A 19,143-nucleotide genomic window follows, 5' to 3' on the forward strand; every position below is an offset into this window, starting at 1 on the left:
CCTTTGCCTCAGTTGCGCTCCCCTAAATCTGCCTCTGAATGAACTGTTTAGATGCAGCATGTGAATACCTAAATACTTCTATACATTATCCTAAAAGGACCCATTGGCCGCTACAGAGTCATCTATAATGATAGGGCCTTGCAGATTCCAGCCGACAAGGTAAAATAAGAGGGCAGAATCCTTTTTCATCCTTATAATATGCCATGGAAAGACTGTGGTGATGGCTACTATATGCACTCCCACACATATGCATACAAAGAGTTTTAGAGTTCTTTAAAAGGTAAAGGTAAAGGTACCCCTGCCCGTACGGGCCAGTCTTGACAGACTCTGGGGTTGTGCGCCCATCTCACTTAAGAGGCCAGGGGCCAGCGCTGTCCGGAGACACTTCCGGGTCACGTGGCCAGCGTGACATCGCTGCTCTGGCGAGCCAGAGCCGCACACGGAAACGCCGTTTACCTTCCCGCTGGTAAGCGGTCCCTATTTATCTACTTGCACCCAGAGGTGCTTTCGAACTGCTAGGTTGGCAGGCGCTGGGACCGAGCAGCGGGAGCGCACCCCGCCGCAGGGATTCGAACCGCCGACCTTTCGATCGGCAAGTCCTAGGCGCTGAGGCTTTAACCCACAGCGCCACCTGTGTCCCCGTTTAGAGTTCTTTACCACTGCACATTTTCCACTGTATATTTCCAGCACTTACATAAAAGCCATTTCATAGCCCTGCTTCCATATCAAAGAGATAAATATCTAAGGGTTCTATCCAACCTTCTGCAAGCTGCAGTGGGAGTTGGGAATTGCTTCAAACTAGGCAGAGGAATTTGTGTGTCAGATTGCAGGCGATTTCATGCTCCCACCCGCCACCTGCACAATCTGCAATGATTGGTAGGCCCTTACTACCCTCTGGAAAGACTTTTTGGGGCAGAGGGAGATGCAGGCAGAGGAGGGAAAGGAAGAGAGACATTGCATAGGCTTGTCTTCTGCTCCCTGCACTGCTGGTTGCAACTGCTACAGTTTAACTGAGATTCACATGAGAAATAATACACCGCTGTTACATTCCTGTGAGAATGTGGCCTGGTTAATGTATCAAGAAAAGAAATTATTTTACCAATGTTTTCTAAGCTTGAAATTGTGATAACATCAAAAGCAAAGTCAGTGAGCTTCTAGCAAAGATATCCATTGGACTTGATTGTCTGTGTTTGTATATAGACCTATTTAATAATTTTTTGAAAAATTTCATGCAAATGCAAGTCTTACCTCCACCCAGGACAAAGTTAGTCCAATAGGATTAAACTCAGCAAGTAATTTAATAAAACTATACAAGAAAAATGACTTAACCATAAGGACAATGCAGCACTAATGCGTTTCATAACTACTGTCTTACCAACTGGAAAAGGGTCAGTGAACATGTCACTTCGGTTCTCCTTCCAGGCCACCAGGTACTTGATGTTGGCGTAATCTGCAGCTTCTGTGTGACTGTTATATTTCAGCATCATGTTATGAGCTTTCCCAATGCCACAATATACCTTTGTCTCGTTCACTAGAGCCCAGTCTGAAAGAGAATTTGCTGTAGCAAATGCCTGATCAAAATACTCGCAGGCCTTGGAGTAGTTACCCTAATAAAAGAAAAGACAGGTACGTTCCAGTTTTCAAATACTCCAGCATTTCTTATTTTCTCCACTTGCAGCCTTTAAGAGGTTGCAGTTTGTTGCATACTGAACCAACAAAGTGGCAAATTGTCATAGATACCCTTGGATTTACAGCTTTACATTATTGACTCCATTTTGTACCATTTAAAATGGAAAGAACATTAAATAGCAGACCAATATTGGAAGTACTGTAACTAAAAGGATAATTATCCTCCTGTGATGACCTTCCTCGTCTGATGAAAAACGGGGAGGGAAAATGCTATTGACTCTACTCTTTACCTTTTGCAAAAGCAGGAGTCCTATTCTCTCAATACAAGCAAGGAACATGGAGGAGGCACTTAAATTTATGGTTTGGATCATCTCAGAGAATTGCTAGAACCCTGAATTACTGCCACTGTCACTTTCCCCCATAATCCTACTCTCTACAGTAAAATGTTTAACTACGACCTTTAAGATCAGCTGGGAAGGCTCCCTTAAACATATTCAATATATAGCAAATATGTACCAAGTCAGGACTGCATGGTTACGCAGAGATAGGTGTTCCCTAGTGGTCTGGACTCTTTTTCCCCCCCTTGAGACTTGTCTACACCTAAGTCTATACAGTGTATATCTTCTGGAAGCAGTGAATGATAGTCAAACCTTTTTGTGGCCAGGAATAGGAGTAGAATAATTAGAATATGGTTACTAGCTCCAACTCATTGACATGCAATAGATTATAAGCCAAAACAAACAAACAAATAAAATGCCCACAAATAAAAGTGTGCCATAAAGGTATACTTGAAATCTAGAAGGACAATAATAATGAAGCACTTCTCTTCTTCTGTACTACAGGCAGAATGGGCATGCTAAATGGATAAGCACTTCCATGTTAGGTGAAAAATAGTATAAACATTAAATAAGATACTCAGTCCTTATTCAACCCTGAAATTCAACCTCACGTTTTGTTTAGAAAATAGCCTGAAGATGTACGATACAGTATATATGCAGTTAGGTGTTGCTGAATTCACTTTATCAAGCATTTATCAGGGGTGTCGTGATGACAGTGCTAGACAAGGACTGGCGAGATCATGATTCACATCACTACACAGCTAAAAAGGTTACTAGGTGACCTTAGGCCACTCATACACTCTCTGCTTAGCTTACCTCACAGGGTGTGGGGTGAAATAAATATGTGTACTGCCCTGAGTTCCTTGGATTGAAACCAAAAGGAAGAGTGGAACAAATAAAACTATTTTTGTGATAGCCTTCCACTTTTAATCTAAGTTTATAAAAAGTAATATTAATGTAGCACATGTCTATGCCACCCTTCAACCAAATAGTTCTCAAACACAGTTAATGTAGACCAAAATATACACAACAAAAGCTACTCCCAATAATTGGGTAATTCTCTAAAATGATTTGGGGTGTGCAGCTGAGGGCTGCAGCAAGAGGGACAACTGGCAGAAATTAGGGAGGATCCTATGCACCCAGTCATTAATCTGTAACACAGATTACTTTCTGCATATACTGAAACATTAAAACACATGTGTGGAACTAATTCATAGTTATTACTAAATAGATATTCCAGTGACTATGGACTGTCTAGGCTTTTCCATGTTACTTGTTCATGTGAGATACACATGCATAATGAAAAAAGTTGGCTGATAGGAATTAATGTTCTAACTCTCCTGGTTTTTTTTTTAATTGTGCATGTCCAATTGGGCAGTTGGGCAGGGCTTTTTTTTCAGCCATAACTCACTGGAACTGAGTTCCAACACCTCTTTGGTGTGTTCCAGTACCTCTTTGTAGTGTACCGGCAGCTGTATAGCAGCACGGCGCCCAGAGCTGCGTGTCGGAGTTGATGTAAAGCGGCTGCAGTAATGCCGGCAGTGGCAGTTCCCCCCCCCAAAACTGGTTCCCCCCTAAGAATGCTCTACATCTTTGGCTCAACAACTCTGGGTTGTCCATCAAAAAAGTGGGAGTTCTTGCACCTCTTTTTCTAGAAAAAAACACTGATGTTGGGGCAGTTCTTCATATCCTAAAGAATCTGAAATCTCAGTGAAGAATTTGAGTCAAATCAAACTTGAATGAAAAGCAGAGCTATTCTCTGAAAAACTCTTTTGAACAGGTATTAAAAGATAACTTAAAGTGGTATTTCAGCTCCTGATTCAGAAAAAGGGCTTAATTAAACAAACCAATGAACAGAAAACCTGACATTGTGTAGACTTTGGGACCAATCAAAGTGAATGATGAGCACCTAAGATTCACATCTGACACCACCCAGGATTCCGTATTTTACCCTCTTCAAAAGCTGGGAAGCAGTAAGCAGCACAGATGCCTGTCATTTTAAGGCTGCAGTTTACTGTAATAGCCTAGTGCAGAAATCAGCTTTCCTGCTCACTGAAGAATGGAATCACATTGGGGGAGTTTCAGTCACAGCTGAAGCTGCATCAGAATAGAACAATAAGATTAAATGTTTGACTTGCTAGCTACGGTTCAGATGTCCAACCAGTTTCTGAAAGATATGCACTGTTACCATACAACCAGGATAATGGCGTCTTTTATTGGTATGCAGGCCAATACCTCTGTACTATTCAATAAATTGTTAGACTGAAAAATTTTGGATCTTAACTACCTAAGTCAACTGCAGCTCTTCCAAATGTGTACTGTGTATTTGCAGCTATGTTAGACTGTGCATCAAGTCATCATCTGAAAGTTAAAAACGCTAAAATCACTGGGAAGAATTCAACATCATGCTAAGGCAATCATTTCACCAGGGCAAACATTTTGGCTTACCAGATGGAATGACTCCCAACCCCACCCTGAGATTTGTTGTGCAAGTAGAAATCCTTTTGCAGGGCTTCTCATTAGTTGAATCCCACCCATTTCATTTTAGGGCTATCTAAAGCAAGTACTCCCAAGATTTGCTACTGTTGGGATATGACACAAAAATAGCTAGGGAACATTATTTTCAGCAACGTTTCATTCTTTCATGCATGCATCAAAGTATTTATGACCCACACTTTCATACAAGCACATAAGACATTCCAAGTTATATTGAAGTCATCAAAAGCATCCATAACAAACATCAATAAGAATAAACAAACAAACCATGTCGCAACTGCATATATATACTTATATTTAAGAATCAGATCATATGAATCCACTGACGATGTTATCCTTAATCTATGATAGAACTTCTCAAACTAATGCTTACTTTTTGGTTGTAAATATTTCCAAGGAATGTACATGCATCCACTAGACTTGGGCCAAGATTAACTTTGTTGGTAATAACCATAAACTTTTCCATGTACTTAATAGCTTCCTCCACTTCTCCCAGACTAAGAAACAAAACAGCAAATAAACATTTAATGAGCAAATTCATCAAAGGAGCAAATTCATCATACAGTGACTGATTATAGTTGAAGCTCTGCTCAGCAATCAGTGCATTGAAATTTGTAAGGCAAAATTTTGTAGCTTGAAATTATTAGTGTTGTTTGCGGAAGAATTGTAGGCCACAGCAGCTACATCACAGTTTGAAGGCTGGAGCTCATAAACACCATGGCCTCCTTCAAGATGTAATTGCTGCTCTTTATCTGGGTAAGCCAAGGGTTGCTGGAGTCATACTATCTACCACATCTGCAGTAGATTGCAGGTGTTACCTCTAATTCCCAATTCAATATACACAACCTGAGGTCATTGCCAAATCTAAGCTGAATATTGGCAAATGTACATTGATAAGACATTTGCACATTTTTTAATAAAGCAAGCTATATTAGCAACAAAGCACCTCCACACAGCCATTACAACACACAGCCAGATGCTACAGTTTGTTTGTGGGTGAAACATCACACAGTTCCTCTTTCTGAGTCTGTGTCATAGCTGGTGACCTTAATATTAGCTGTGAACCTGAGTGTCTAATGTGGCAGTGCAGAAAACTAAATGTCACGCCACCAGTGAGCCAAAACCTCCAGTCCTAATTTATAAACGTGTAGAAACTAAAGTTTATAGGTAATGACAAAGGGAATTGTTCTCTTATTGTTTTAAAGAAGAAGCTTCAAGTTAATTTTATGCAGCAAAAGACTGAGCTTTAAGAAATAAAAATATACCAACATAGTATATCTATGTACCAAAATATGAATCGTGGTGTTCTCTAACCTCACATATGAGCCATAGAAATAGAAGACAATATCTACAAAATTGTAACAATGCCATGATGCCTCCATATGATTAAGTGGATCTAACATGTAACAAACTGATAAAGTGCTTAACAGTGAAATCCTACATGTGTCTACTCATGTCTAATTGAGTTTAGTCTTAGGACTACAGTCCAAAATTTCCATGGGGTTAAAAATGGTCTAACATTTAACATTTTTTCATCCATAGAAAGTGTTTATTTTATTACAATCAGGAGAAGGCGGCAAGCAAACATTCCTGGAATGTAAAATGTATTGCAAACATTTGCCATATGTCAAAAGGTTTCTAAAGTTTAAAATCAAAGTCACATTTTGATGGCTATTTTTCTTTCAAAGGGGAGAGAATCAAACATTTCCACCCAGAAGAACTGAACTGATTTATATAAGTTAAAGGACAAGGTTAAAATGTTAGACAAATATTAATTCCAGTTTTTCTAGTTTTCTATATGCAGTGCACAGGTGCAACTTGAACAGCATATTATATGGTATAATCATTAAATTCATTCAACCAGACCTTAGAGAGTTAAAAACATATATTCTGAGGAAAAGTACTCCTTGGTCCAAAGAATGAGAATGAAACTGTGCAGAATATTTGTGTATCAAGGTGATTCCAGTTTCCAACTGGGAAAACAGGACTGTTAACACCCACATCCCCTGACAACTGTCCAATTATGTATATCACACTTGGCCTACTGTTTGCAGTAGAAGTAATCAATAAAGGATGTGGTTGAGTGAACATAGATTTTGGTTGAACCAATGCATGAAATCTTAATCATTTACTCAGAGTGAAGAAATCAAATAGAGCAGAGATGAAACAGCCACTGAGGGTTTTGTTGATTGTGCCACCACGTTTGTGGGTTAGAAGCTGAAAGTAATAAGTCAAATGGAATCAGTGACAGGAGAAAATGTAAAAAGGTTTTCTTAATGTAATGAATTAATAGAAATGTTTTTGATGTATTTTTGATCTTTTTTGATATAGCATTACATGAACCTATATTCTATTTACAAAAAATAAATACCATTTACCTAAAGAAAGAAAAAAGAAAGAAGAATTAATTTGTTCTATAATCAAAAGGCAATATGCCAACACAAAGCTTTATTTATGCCATGAGAATAAAACTCTGCTACAAGATTAAAACAGGATTGAAACAGGTCTGCCAAATGATTATGCAGGGAGCAAACCCTAAACAAGCATTACTATCAGATTAACATCTGTTGAGTTGAACTAAACTTTTCTTAATTATTTCATTTCATTTATATATCTTATTCATACAGAATGTGCATCTTGAAGCTTCAGCAGACAGAAGCGGCTATTTGTTATCTATAAGTCTTGTTTTCCAGACAGAGCTAGAAATTTCAGTTGAATTTCATCAGATTAGTAAATAGTGCCTTCCACTTTCTCACACATGCCTTCTCTGATACTGGTGCAATCTGATGCTTTACAAATTACATTTACTCCTTGGTAACAGAAAACATCACACTATGTGATAGAAGCTACAAACACTAGAGGTAAAGAAACAGTTTTTTAAAAAATAATGAAGAGTATGTTTAGGCTATGTTAGAAAATACAGTGCATACCTCTGCAATGGATGAATGTTCCCTAGGAACGTTTCATGTGTTGATTCCTACAGGTCATTGAACTTACATTTACATGAGGCCTGTGATTTATGTTCGAAGGAGGATAAGGCATATTGATGAAGAATTATTCCCAAATTACTGAAACAGTTATAAAATAATCTGAGACCTGATGATTCTAATGAAGAAGCATTTCACTTCCTGAAGCTTTCAACTCTTCAATACTTCTTCAGTGAATGATCAAACTATTTAGGGGTGGATGTGATCTCCTTTCTTAGGTAAAGGTAAAGGTGACCGACTCTAGGGTTGCAGTGCTCATCTCGCTTTATTGGCCAAGGGAGCCAGCGTACAGTTTCCGGATCATGTGGCCAGCATGACTAAGCCACTTCTGGCGAACCAGAGCAGTGCACGGAAACGCCGTTTACCTTCCCACCGGAGCAGTACCTATTTATCTACTTGCACTTTGATGTGCTTTCGAACTGCTAGGTTGGCAGGAGCTGGGACCGAGCAATGGGAGCTTACCCCGCTGCAGGGATTTGAACTGCCAACCTTCTGATTGGCAAGTCCTAGGCTCTGTGGTTTAACCCACAGCACCATCCGCGTCCCTATCTCCTTTTCTTAAAGGTGTTCAAAAGAACATTATAAATCACTTACTGAGTCTCAGGCACAATATCCTATGCCTTGGCTCAACAGTTTGGGCTAGAAAACCATAGATTCCTGTGCATAGTTCAGTGTTTCTCAAACCTTTGAGATCCCTTCCTGAGGGCATTTAGCCTCAAACGCTGAAATGCCTCAGACCTGCCCCCCCCAATATAATATAGCATGGGGTCACCTTTGCCAAAGATGCCAGCTACCTTTGTATGGGATCAGGAAGTCATATTAGAATGTGGAACTAGGAAACTGCCAGGTATGCTATGCATATGCTATCAACAAACAATGTGGCCATCAAGGAGAAATAAAAGTCACTAGCCAAATTATGGCAAGTTGGTATGATCTCAATGAATGCCATCCATTTCCTGTCTGCACACAGTTTTTTCCATTTTTTCACTGGAACCAAGTGCACAGATCTAAGTAGTAGGTAGTAGGTATAATCCTCCTAGTACTGTGCTGTATCTTCTTCACTTATTTAAATGGGGTTCGAACAGGGCTCTCCTATAAATAATTTTGAGCTGAATCAAGACTGTACAGAATCAGCAGTTGCTAGTAAACACACAATTATATTAGCAGGGAAGCAGGCGATCATTCAAAGTAATATCTTTTAGCAAAAATACCTAGCCCTTCAGTACATATCAATAGTAAATAACAGGAATTCCTAAACTTTGTGCCAAGAAAGGAATTTAAGTAAGCAATTAAACCTTAATTAATAATTACAGGATCTTGGGAACTGTACATGCTCACTCCCAAAGGAGTCTGCTGCATCACTGTTATGATGAGACTTGCATTCTTCTGAGTCTCTTTTGGAAAGTTGGCAATACTGCCGCATCTCTGCACTGGATATAAATTAATAATTCAGTTATTCCCAGTGTAGAGATCCAGGTGGATTGCCACTCATAGATGGAGGCTTCGCACTGCAACTCTGCAGAAAGCACTCCCGAAATATGAAAGACAGGTTGTGTAAACTCTGCTGAAGGTGAGTAATTTCTCTTACACACTTTAAAAGTAAATCTGTTCAGGTGCCAAATGTGCCTCAGCTATTTAAAAGCATGGAAACACCAGTGTATATTAATCTGAAAACAAGATGATTGTAGTTTTCTGTTCAAATTTCAAAAAACTACTTGTCATTAAAGAACATTATTTCTGTTTTCAAGAGCATTCAAAGATCAGACTTTTGCAACACATCTCAGGCTATGATCTCTGCCAGATGGTCCCTTAACAATTTCAATAAAAAGAAAAGGATGCTACTATAACAACACTATCTGCCTGCCATGTACTCATATCACCTGCTTTCACAACCTCTAGAAGCAAAAGGACAGACAGGCTATCAGTAGTAGTCTTAGTCTTTGGAAAATAGTGAGGGAAGAAATCAGCAATCTTTGTAAGTGGTCATGTAGTTACAGCCACACGCATACAAATATGTAGCTTGTTCTTCAGCCTCTGAATTCCATTACAATGTAAATCTTATTACATATTTCTTGCTGCTCAGAGTAGTCCTAAATGTAAAATTAGTGGTGGTGGGGAAAGGATTGATCAAAGTACACTGGCATTGCCATTATTGCTTTTGGTGATGGAGCTCCAGTGACAATAAAGGAAATCTTGGAAGCATGTTCAAAAACCTATTTAGGTTTGTTTGCTTAAGTGTGTTGATATGCATCTCAATATCTTCCAAGAAAGGAAAAATAAGGGCATTTTGGCCAGCAACACATTAAACAATCTGTTTTGGAAGAACCTCAACTTTTCTGCATCTGAGATTCAGGACATTCAGGTTGAAAAATTGCAATATCTATAGTGATTACTGTAATTTTGTACATTGCCCTGAAAACATGCTGAAAAGTACAGTAGTACATAATTTTAAAAACAAAAAATTAATAAAATAGCCTGCTCTGAACACTAATTGTTAACAAACCAAGGAGCTCCAATACATACACTTAGTTCTTCACAACCAAAAGCATCTCCATGCATTTTAATGGAGGTGCGTTCCTTTGCACCTGTAGTTTGCGTCCTTTTACGGAAACAAATGGGGACTTCTGTGCATACATGACCTCTGTAAGCACGTTAGAGAATATGTTCAACTCTGTGCTGGGATGACTGCACAGGATTTACTGACAAAAACATTAGTTTGTATCAATGATTCCCACTAAGTTCCAGGTGTTTCAATTTCCCCCCATAATCCACACTTTCATGGCATATAATAATAATTTGGGATGATAGAAATTGAATTGTATTTACTAGAAATTTTACTCATGTTCTAAAAGCTGGAAAAAGTGAGGCAGATCTAGATAAATAAATAAAAACTTCTAAAGAAGAATTCTGGAAAGATTACACTGTGGCATGCCTATTGAAGCATGTTATAATTTTCTGTGCTTTCTGCTTTTTAGCCTGTAAGATATGACAGGATGTTTGTTTTTCAGCCGTGCCTTACCCTTTCTGAAAGGCAAAAATAAACAACGCAACTTCGAATCTTGCTTAATACCCTCAAGTAAGATTATCATGCACAAAGAAATGCTTTGATGCCTGATAAGGTATCTTAATTTAAGTAACTCCAAATTGAAAAGCCATATGTGGAAAAGCAGGCCGTTGCTTAAAATTTAAGCAGTCAGTAATGGGAAGCAACAGACATCCAACAATTTAAGTTTTTCACAGTTGAATGAATTTACAGTGACAGTAAGACAAGGAGGCACTAACCTACCTTACCAGGACCTGAGCTATAGCTTGATATGCTCTCCCTAAACCAGCGAAATCTCCCAGTAGTTTGGATATTTCCAGATAAGTATTTAGCTTCTGTGAGACAAAAAAGAAGATATAAACACTATTAGCAATTTATGCTTTGAAACCTTTTGTCCACATTGTGGCACAAAAATGGACAGCATTTATGTGAAAGCATTTGCATAAGGGATTTTTGTATAATTGTTTCACATCTCTGTAAACATTACGCATACACACAAACTGTCTGATTTAATGAAAATGTATCACTGTTCTAGCCTAATAAGAAGCTAAATACATGAATTTCAGTTAACAAAGCAATTTATACAATTTACCAGTTGTGCATACATGCTTGGCAATTATGAGATAACATCCATAAATTCCATTAGTTGTACCCAGATTTGGCATCAATCATTCAAATGCACAATCTCCTTGTAATAGTTACTATGTATTTGTTTGGTTTATAATAGTCCAGAGGAATCCGTTATAATAGATTGTATAGAATTTAAAAGGGTAAACTTGAAAACAAGCTGTTGTATACAAATTTATTGTATGTGCTTCTAATAATCTTTGCACAAAAGTGATTTGTTAATATTCATTTGGAATGTAGTCTATTAATGTGACCTCTTCTGTAAACAAAGGATTACAGCTGCCACAGTGAAACATATGAACTTAATTTAATTTAAACACTCACATAATCTGTATTGCATAATTTCTTTTCCAATTTTTTCAATGAGTCGCAGGAAAGCATGTTTATATAATGAAATCTCATTCTTCCCTTCCTCCCTCTTAGTACCTTGACCCAATCTATTACACACATGAGGACACAAGAACTCTCCAAAGACTGACTATGGAAATCCTTTTTGCACATTTTCAAGAAAGGATTAGTGAATGTCATTTACGAGGTTTAATGGGGGGATGGGAAGTGAACAGGAAATCTATGCAAACCATGCTGGACAAATCTATGCAAACCATAAGGCTTCACTGATGTTCAGATGTACCTTAAGTGGAGCACATGCAGCCCAGTCAAAATGAACCTTAACTAGTACACATCATAGGGCAATCTTTTCTAAGGGTTGGCTAAACTGGATCTCATCCATGTGAGCTAGAATACTTCACCTTTGCAGTGCTGACAGCCTGGAATGTGTCAGCTGCTACTATTTAAAAGACTGCAATACTGCACTAGGAAGCTTGTAAGGGGATGTGGTCATGTCTAAAGTATTGAATAAAGTGTTGGATGAAGTAGAGGTAAAGATCTAACTTCTGTGACAAGAGCATCTGACATCAGGAATCACAAGACAGAGAAACCAGTAGGAGAACACTTCAATCTCCCAGGACATTCTATACAAGATCTCAAAGTAGCTGTTCTATTACAAAGGAATTTCAGAAATAGACTGGAAAGAGAAGCTGCTGAATTGCAACTTATTACCAAACTTAAAACCATGGAGAGACCTGGTCTGAACAAAGACATTGGATTCTTATCTCATTATACATGACAAAGCCATTTTTCACCTTCTCACCCCTTGCTTTTTCCTGTAAGACCTATTGCAGTCGTTAAGAGTCGTCAACAGGCTCATCACAGCTATCTGCCAATCACCCAACCCTTCTGAGTAATACCCCTCCCCACCTTCTCACTATATAGAAGGGTCTGGTGACTTCTGTTTCAGTGTATCTGAAGAAGTGTGCATGCACACAAAAGCTCATACCAAGAACTAACTTAGTTGGTCTTTAAGGTGCTACTGGAAGGAATTTTTTTATTTTGTTTTGACTATGGCAGACCAACACGGCTACCTATCTGTAACAAGAGCATCTCATAACTCTAGAAGCAGTTTATTGAACAAATTCTCTGTTTTCTTGCAGTCTTTCACAGTTCATAATGTGGTTCATAATGAAATTTCTGCCACTTTCGTATTCAACTGCCACAACCTTGCTTCCTTGCTCTCCACCAAACAGCTTAAGTGTGGCCATGTTAGAATCCTGTTCCTCTTTTTGGAATATCAATATTATATTCAATGAAACATTTCTAAATAGGTAGCAGCATCTTTCTCGTTCTTTACATATAGCAGATTTCTTCCCTGTGCCCTATAGTTAGTGTGGATTGGACCTATGGATAATGCAGGGCATCAGAAGGAAAATGGATAATGCTAAAATATTTTTGTTGTTTGTTGTTTAGTCGTTTAGTCGTGTCCGACTCTTCGTGACCCCATGGACCAGAGCACGCCAGGCACTTCTGTCCTCTACTGCCTCCCGCAGTTTGATCAAACATGCTGGTAGCTTCAAGAACACCATCCAACCATCTCATCCTCTGTCGTCCCCTTCTCCTTCTGCCCTCAATCTTTCCCAACATCAGGGTCTTTTCCAGGGAGACTTCTCTTCTCATGAGGTGGCCAAAGTATTGGAGCCTCAGCTTCACGATCTGCCCTTCCAGTGACCACCCAGGGCTGATTTCCTTAAGAATGGATACGTTTGATCTTCTTGCAGTCCATGGGACTCTCAAGAGTCTCCTCCAGCACCAGAATTCAAAAGCATCAATTCTTCGGCGATCAGCCTTCTTTATGGTCCAGCTCTCGCTTCCATACATTACTACTGGGAAAACCATGGCTTTAACTATACGGACCTTTGTTGGCAAGGTGATGTCTTTGCTTTTTAAGATGCTGTCTAGGTTTGCCATCGCCTTTCTCCCAAGGAGCAGGCGTCTTTTAATTTCGCGACTGCTGTCACCATCTGCAGTGATCATGGAGCCCAAGAAAGTAAAATCTCTTACTGCCTCCATTTCTTCCCCTTCTATTTGCCAGGAGGTGATGGGACCAGTGGCCATGATCTTCGTTTTTTTGATGTTGAGCTTCAGACCATATTTTGCGCTCTCCTCTTTCACCCTCATTAAAAGGTTCTTTAATTCCTCCTCACTTTCTGCCATCAAGGTTGTGTCATCTGAATATCTGAGGTTGTTGATATTTCTTCCGGCAATCTTAATTCCGGCTAGGGATTCATCCAGCCCAGCCTTTCGCATGATGAATTCTGCATATAAGTTAAATAAGCAGGGAGACAAAATGCAGCCTTGTCGTACTCCTTTCCCAATTTTGAACCAATCAGTTGTTCCATATCCAGTTCTAACTGTAGCTTCTTGTCCCACATAGAGATTTCCCAGGAGACAGATGAGGTGATCAGGCACTCCCATTTCTTTAAGAACTTGCCATAGTTTGCTGTGGTTGACACAGTCAAAGGCTTTTGCATAGTCAATGAAGCAGAAGTAGATGTCTTTCTGGAACTCTCTAGCTTTCTCCATAATCCAGCGCATGTTTGCAATTTGGTCTCTGGTTCCTCTGCCTCTTCTAAATCCAGCTTGCACTTCTGGGAGTTCTCGGTCCACATACTGCTTAAGCCTGCCTTGTAGAATTTTAAGCATAACCTTGCTAGCGTGTGAAATGAGTGCAGTTGTGTGGTAGTTGGAGCATTCTTTGGCACTGCCTTTCTTTGGGATTGGGATGTAGACTGATCTTCTCCAATCCTCTGGCCACTGCTGAGTTTTCCAAACTTGCTGGCATATTGAGTGTAGCACCTTAACAGCATCATCTTTTAAAATTTTAAATAGTTCAGCTGGAATACCATCACTTCCACTGGCCTTGTTATTTGCAGTGCTTTCTAAGGCCCATTTGACTTCACTCTCCAGGATGTCTGGCTCAAGGTCAGCAGCCACACTACCTGGGGTGTACGAGACATCCATATCTTTCTGGTATAATTCCTCTGTGTATTCTTGCCACCTCTTCTTGATGTCTTCTGCTTCTGTTAGGTCCTTACCACTTTTGTCCTTTATTATGGTAATCTTTGGTCGAAATGTTCCTTTCATATTTCCGATTTTCTTGAACAGATCTCTGGTTCTTCCCATTCTGTTGTTTTCCTCTATTTCTTTGCATTGCTCGTTTAAGAAGGCCTTCTTGTCTCTCCTTGCTATTCTTTGGAAATCTGCATTCAATTTTCTGTATCTTTCACTATCTCCCTCGCATTTTGCTTGCCTTCTCTCCCCCGCTATTTGTAAGGCCTTGTTGGACAGCCACTTTGCTTTCTTGCATTTCTTTTTCATTGGGATGGTTTTAGTTGCTGCCTCCTCTATAATGTTGCGAGCCTCCACCCATAGTTCTTCAGGCACTCTGTCCAGCAAATCTAAATCCTTAAACCTGTTCCTCAATTCCACTGTGTATTCATAAGGGATTTGGTTTAGATTGTATCTTACCGGCCCAGTGGTTTTTCCTACTTTCTTCAGTTTAAGCTTGAATTTTGCTATAAGAAGCTGATGATCTGAGCCACAGTCAGCTCCAGGTCTTGTTTTTGCTGATTGTATAGAGCTTCTCCATCTTTGGCTGCAGAGAATATAATCAATCTGATTTCGATGCTGCCCATCTGGTGATGTCCATGTGTAGAGTCGTCTCTTGTGTTGTTGGAAAAGCGTGTTTGTGATGACCAGCTTGTTCTCTTGACAGAACTCTATTAGCCTTTGCCCTGCTTCGTTTTGATCTCCAAGGCCAAACTTGCCAGTTGTTCCTTTTATCTCTTGATTCCCTACTTTAGCATTCCAATTCCCTATAATGAGAAGAACATCCTTCTTTGGTGTCACTTCTATAAGGTCTTGTAAGTTTTCATAGAATTGGTCAATTTCAGTTTCTTCAGCACCAGTAGTTGGTACATAAACTTGGATTACTGTGATGTTAAAAGGTCTGCCTTGGATTCATATTGAGATCATTCTATCATTTTTGAGATTGCATCCCAGTACAGCTTTCGCTACTCTTTTGTTGACTATGAGGGCCACTCCATTTCTTTTACGGTTTTCTTGCACACAGTAGTAGATATGATAGTCATCCGAACTGAATTCGCCCATTCCCGTCTATTTTAGTTCACTGATGCCCAGGATGTCAATATTTATTCTTGCCATCTCATTTTTGACCACATCCAACTTACCAAGGTTCATGGTTCCTCCATTCCAAGTTCCTATGCAATATTTTTCTTTACAGCATTGGACTTTCCTTTCGCTTCCAGGCATATCTGCAACTGAGCGTCCTTTCGGCTTTGGCACAGCCGCTTCATCAGCTCTGGATCTACTTGTACTTGTCCTCCGCTCTTCCCCAGTAGCATGTTGGACACCTTCCGACCTGAGGGGCTCATCTTCCAGCGTCATAACTTTTATATGCCTGTTGTCTTTGTCCATGGAGTTTTCTTGGCAGGGATATTGGAGTGGTTTGCCGGTTCCTCCTCCAGGTGGATCATGTTTGGTCAAAACTCTCCCCTATGACCTGTTCATCTTGGGTGCCCTGCTCGGCATAGTTCATAGCTTCTCTGAGTTATTCAAGCCCCTTCGCCACGGCAAGGCAGTGATCATGAAGGGGGTGCTAAAATATAGATACATATAAAGCCAATCCTAACATTCTGAAAAGTTTCTTCCTTAACACTGTAAAGGAGTGTGGCTTGGATCAAGAGCCAGTCATATTTAGAGAAGACTCTAATCTAAGTCCTACTGATTTCAGTGAATCATCTCCAAGTATGACCAATGTCTGGATCTAATCTTATGTATTAAAAATGAATTTAATTTATTTCAGAATTTAGCTTTTAACCTTAATTATCTTAGCAAACAATACATATTACAAATACTACTAATTTCAACTCTGGGTAACAAGCATTTCTCTAGGTTTGTACAATGTCTTTAAAATAAACATATATAGTATGTATAATATTTACACATATCATATATGTATAAGATATACTAATATACATTATTATATAATAAACATTATATAATGATGAAAATGTGGGCACATTCCACATTTGTCTATTCCCCCCTATCCTGGCATAGAGAAGCTATGTTTCACAAGGCTTAATAATGGTATGTTGGATAGAAATACACATTCCAATGCATAGGCATAAACCACTGCCTGTAGCAAAAGCAATTCTAGAGTGGAAATATGTTAGCAGTATCAAGAAGTCACAGCAAATGTTGAAACAGAGCATTCCAGCTGAATGAAATAAAACAAAGTAAAAAAAAACAACTCCCGATGTACAGACAGGAGTGGTATAAAATGAGGTCTGAAATAATCTGTTTTAGAAGAAATGTTTGGAATACTCAAACCCAGCAGTAGGCTTAAATTATATTTATGTTGTCTTAGCATTAAATATGTATTTCCAAAGGTCAGACTTCAAGATGGAGGTCAGCTTCAACCCAACATTTGAGCTGTGGGCATTGTCTTACAGCAGAGAAGGGAAACACTCTTCCTTACCACTATCCATAAATCTGTCTTCATCATCCTTGACCATTCTAGTGTATTTTATAAGAGCCCGTGTACAAATCTGCCAAGCTCGACTACATATTTTTTTTCTAATGTACTATTTGTCTTCTGCTTCAAAGTATCTCTTGCTGAAGTCTTCATGACTACTACAATTATTTTGGTTACCCTAAAACATCATTTCCATCTTTCTCATTCAATTGCTTTCATTCCTCAACATAACATTGCAACCCCCTCATCTCTTGCATTTCAAACTTCTTGTTACTGGGTGCTTTATAGACATTACTCCAGGCAACATTTCCCGCCACTGTCAAGTATCTGTAGATATATAAAATATACTACTATGTTGAATACCTAGATATACCCAGTGCTGACATTTCACACAATTGTATATCTACCAATGCACAATAATGTATCTTTCCGCTTTCAAATATTAGAATATTTGATTTGTTCTCCACATTCATTCTCCCTCCAATTTTCACAGAATTAAGTAATAATACAAGAATAAACTTTTATGTTACAAAGTACACTAATATTAGTTTGATATTAGGAAACTAAAAGCCAGTTCAAGAGTTATACTTAGAAGCATTCCGTAGGAAAACCAGAATTTTTCCAGGAAAACTGAGGATGAAATGAATGAGAGGAAGTCGATTTCACTGATGGGGGTGAAGTGGTACCAGAAGGCAAAAATTGGTTGCTGAGTTGCATTGCTTCTTTATAGAAAGGGATGGGGAGGTTGTCTGGGAATAAGGAATGTTTGGGTAGTGATTTTGTGGGAGTCTGGGAAATATTTTAGGGGAAGAATTCTAATATAGCAATTGGAAGAGTTTGGGGCATGGCAAGGGGAATAAAGACAGGAAAATCTCTCAAAGAAAAAAAAGAGAAATGATGGGGCTTGAAAGCACAAGGTAGTGGAAGGGGAGAGATAGGGTCTGGCCAGCTGATGGGCTTGCTGGAGAGGAAGTGGTGTTAATACCTGTCCTTGTACTGTGATGCTGGGTTTTGGTGTGTTGGAAGTCAGAGCACCCCTTCAGCAACAAAAGGAATGGAGGGGGGAATCCACAGGAAAGTTTCTAGGCAGAGGGGTGAGGTTTCCTTGGTTTCTGAAAGATTCCTAGATATTATGGTGAAAGGCACCACCTCTTATGCTTGAGTTAGGCTAGAAAATTACCAAAGATGACAGTGAATGGGTGTAAAAAGCAAAATGATGTCAGCCAGGAAGAGTTTGTCTAAATACATGTTTGCAAAATTGTTTCTAGATTCTGCTGTCCAGGTAAAATGGGAAAAAGAGATTAACATCTTTGGGGCACTTCTGGCAAGAGCCCCTCAGGCTATTGAAACTTCTTGATTAGTAAATGTGAGGGTTGTGGGGAGGAAGGCATAATATTTGGGTGGCCACATCTTGGTTTAACGCTCCTATGAGCCTGATGCTCTTTTGCTTGGTTCCAAATTTACAAATGATGAAGGAGGAATGGCAGAGGTTACTGTGTAAGGCGACAGTGAATTTACCATCTCTCTTGCAGCTCACCTTGTTTGGAGCAAGCTTGGCTTTCTGTAATGGAGTCTGCCTTGAAGCTTCTCCAGGTCAAAACTGAAACTTCTTTTTGAGGTGCTGGCTATCATGGCAAAAGCTGGATATCTTTAGGGGTGATTCAAAACACTTGCTAGATAATTTTAGTATCAGATCAAGCTGTGGCTAACCAAACATAGAATCAAAAGCTTCCAAACTCCTTCTCCTAGCTATATAGGAGGAGAAGAGAAGGTGGAAAGTTTGCTTTGGCTCATTCCTGCTTGTGTACATTGTACTATGCTCTTAGCAGGACACGTGAACATGGATATTGTGTTTCTCATGTTCTTCAGTTATCATGTCTACATCTATTCTTATTGTCATAACTGGCTATAACTTTCTTCAATAAGTAGCAGAAATGAATAGGCTACATAATATGGCACCTAAAATGAACTACGGGCACTTCTGAACTATATTTTTTGTTTCTTTTATCGCCTTTACTGCACTGATTCTCTGATTATTTTTATGTATTTTTATCATTAATACTGATAAAATCTAAGCTATTTCAACAACATATACTGTATTTATCTTTGTAGTAATTACTTACAAATTCCAGT

The 19,143-nt window shown here is 39.1% G+C and overlaps 1 protein-coding gene across 3 annotated transcripts in view; it reads right to left on the reverse strand.

The window, feature by feature from the left end:
• The window catches only part of TTC29 (tetratricopeptide repeat domain 29), a 125,000-nt gene that overhangs the window by 45,752 nt on the left and 60,105 nt on the right, over window positions 1-19,143 (reverse strand). For all 3 annotated transcript variants that reach the window (XM_079990614.1, XM_079990613.1, XM_079990615.1), the window contains exons 9-11: window positions 10,737-10,828; window positions 4,837-4,960; window positions 1,368-1,607 (exon numbers count right to left, since the gene is read on the reverse strand). In XM_079990614.1, the coding sequence (XP_079846740.1) occupies window positions 1,368-1,607; window positions 4,837-4,960; window positions 10,737-10,828 (456 nt within the window). The remainder of the gene's footprint in view (window positions 1-1,367; window positions 1,608-4,836; window positions 4,961-10,736; window positions 10,829-19,143) is intronic.

This window comes from Podarcis cretensis, assembly GCF_951804945.1.
Source record: "Podarcis cretensis genome assembly, chromosome: 9".
Taxonomy (NCBI): domain Eukaryota; kingdom Metazoa; phylum Chordata; class Lepidosauria; order Squamata; family Lacertidae; genus Podarcis; species Podarcis cretensis.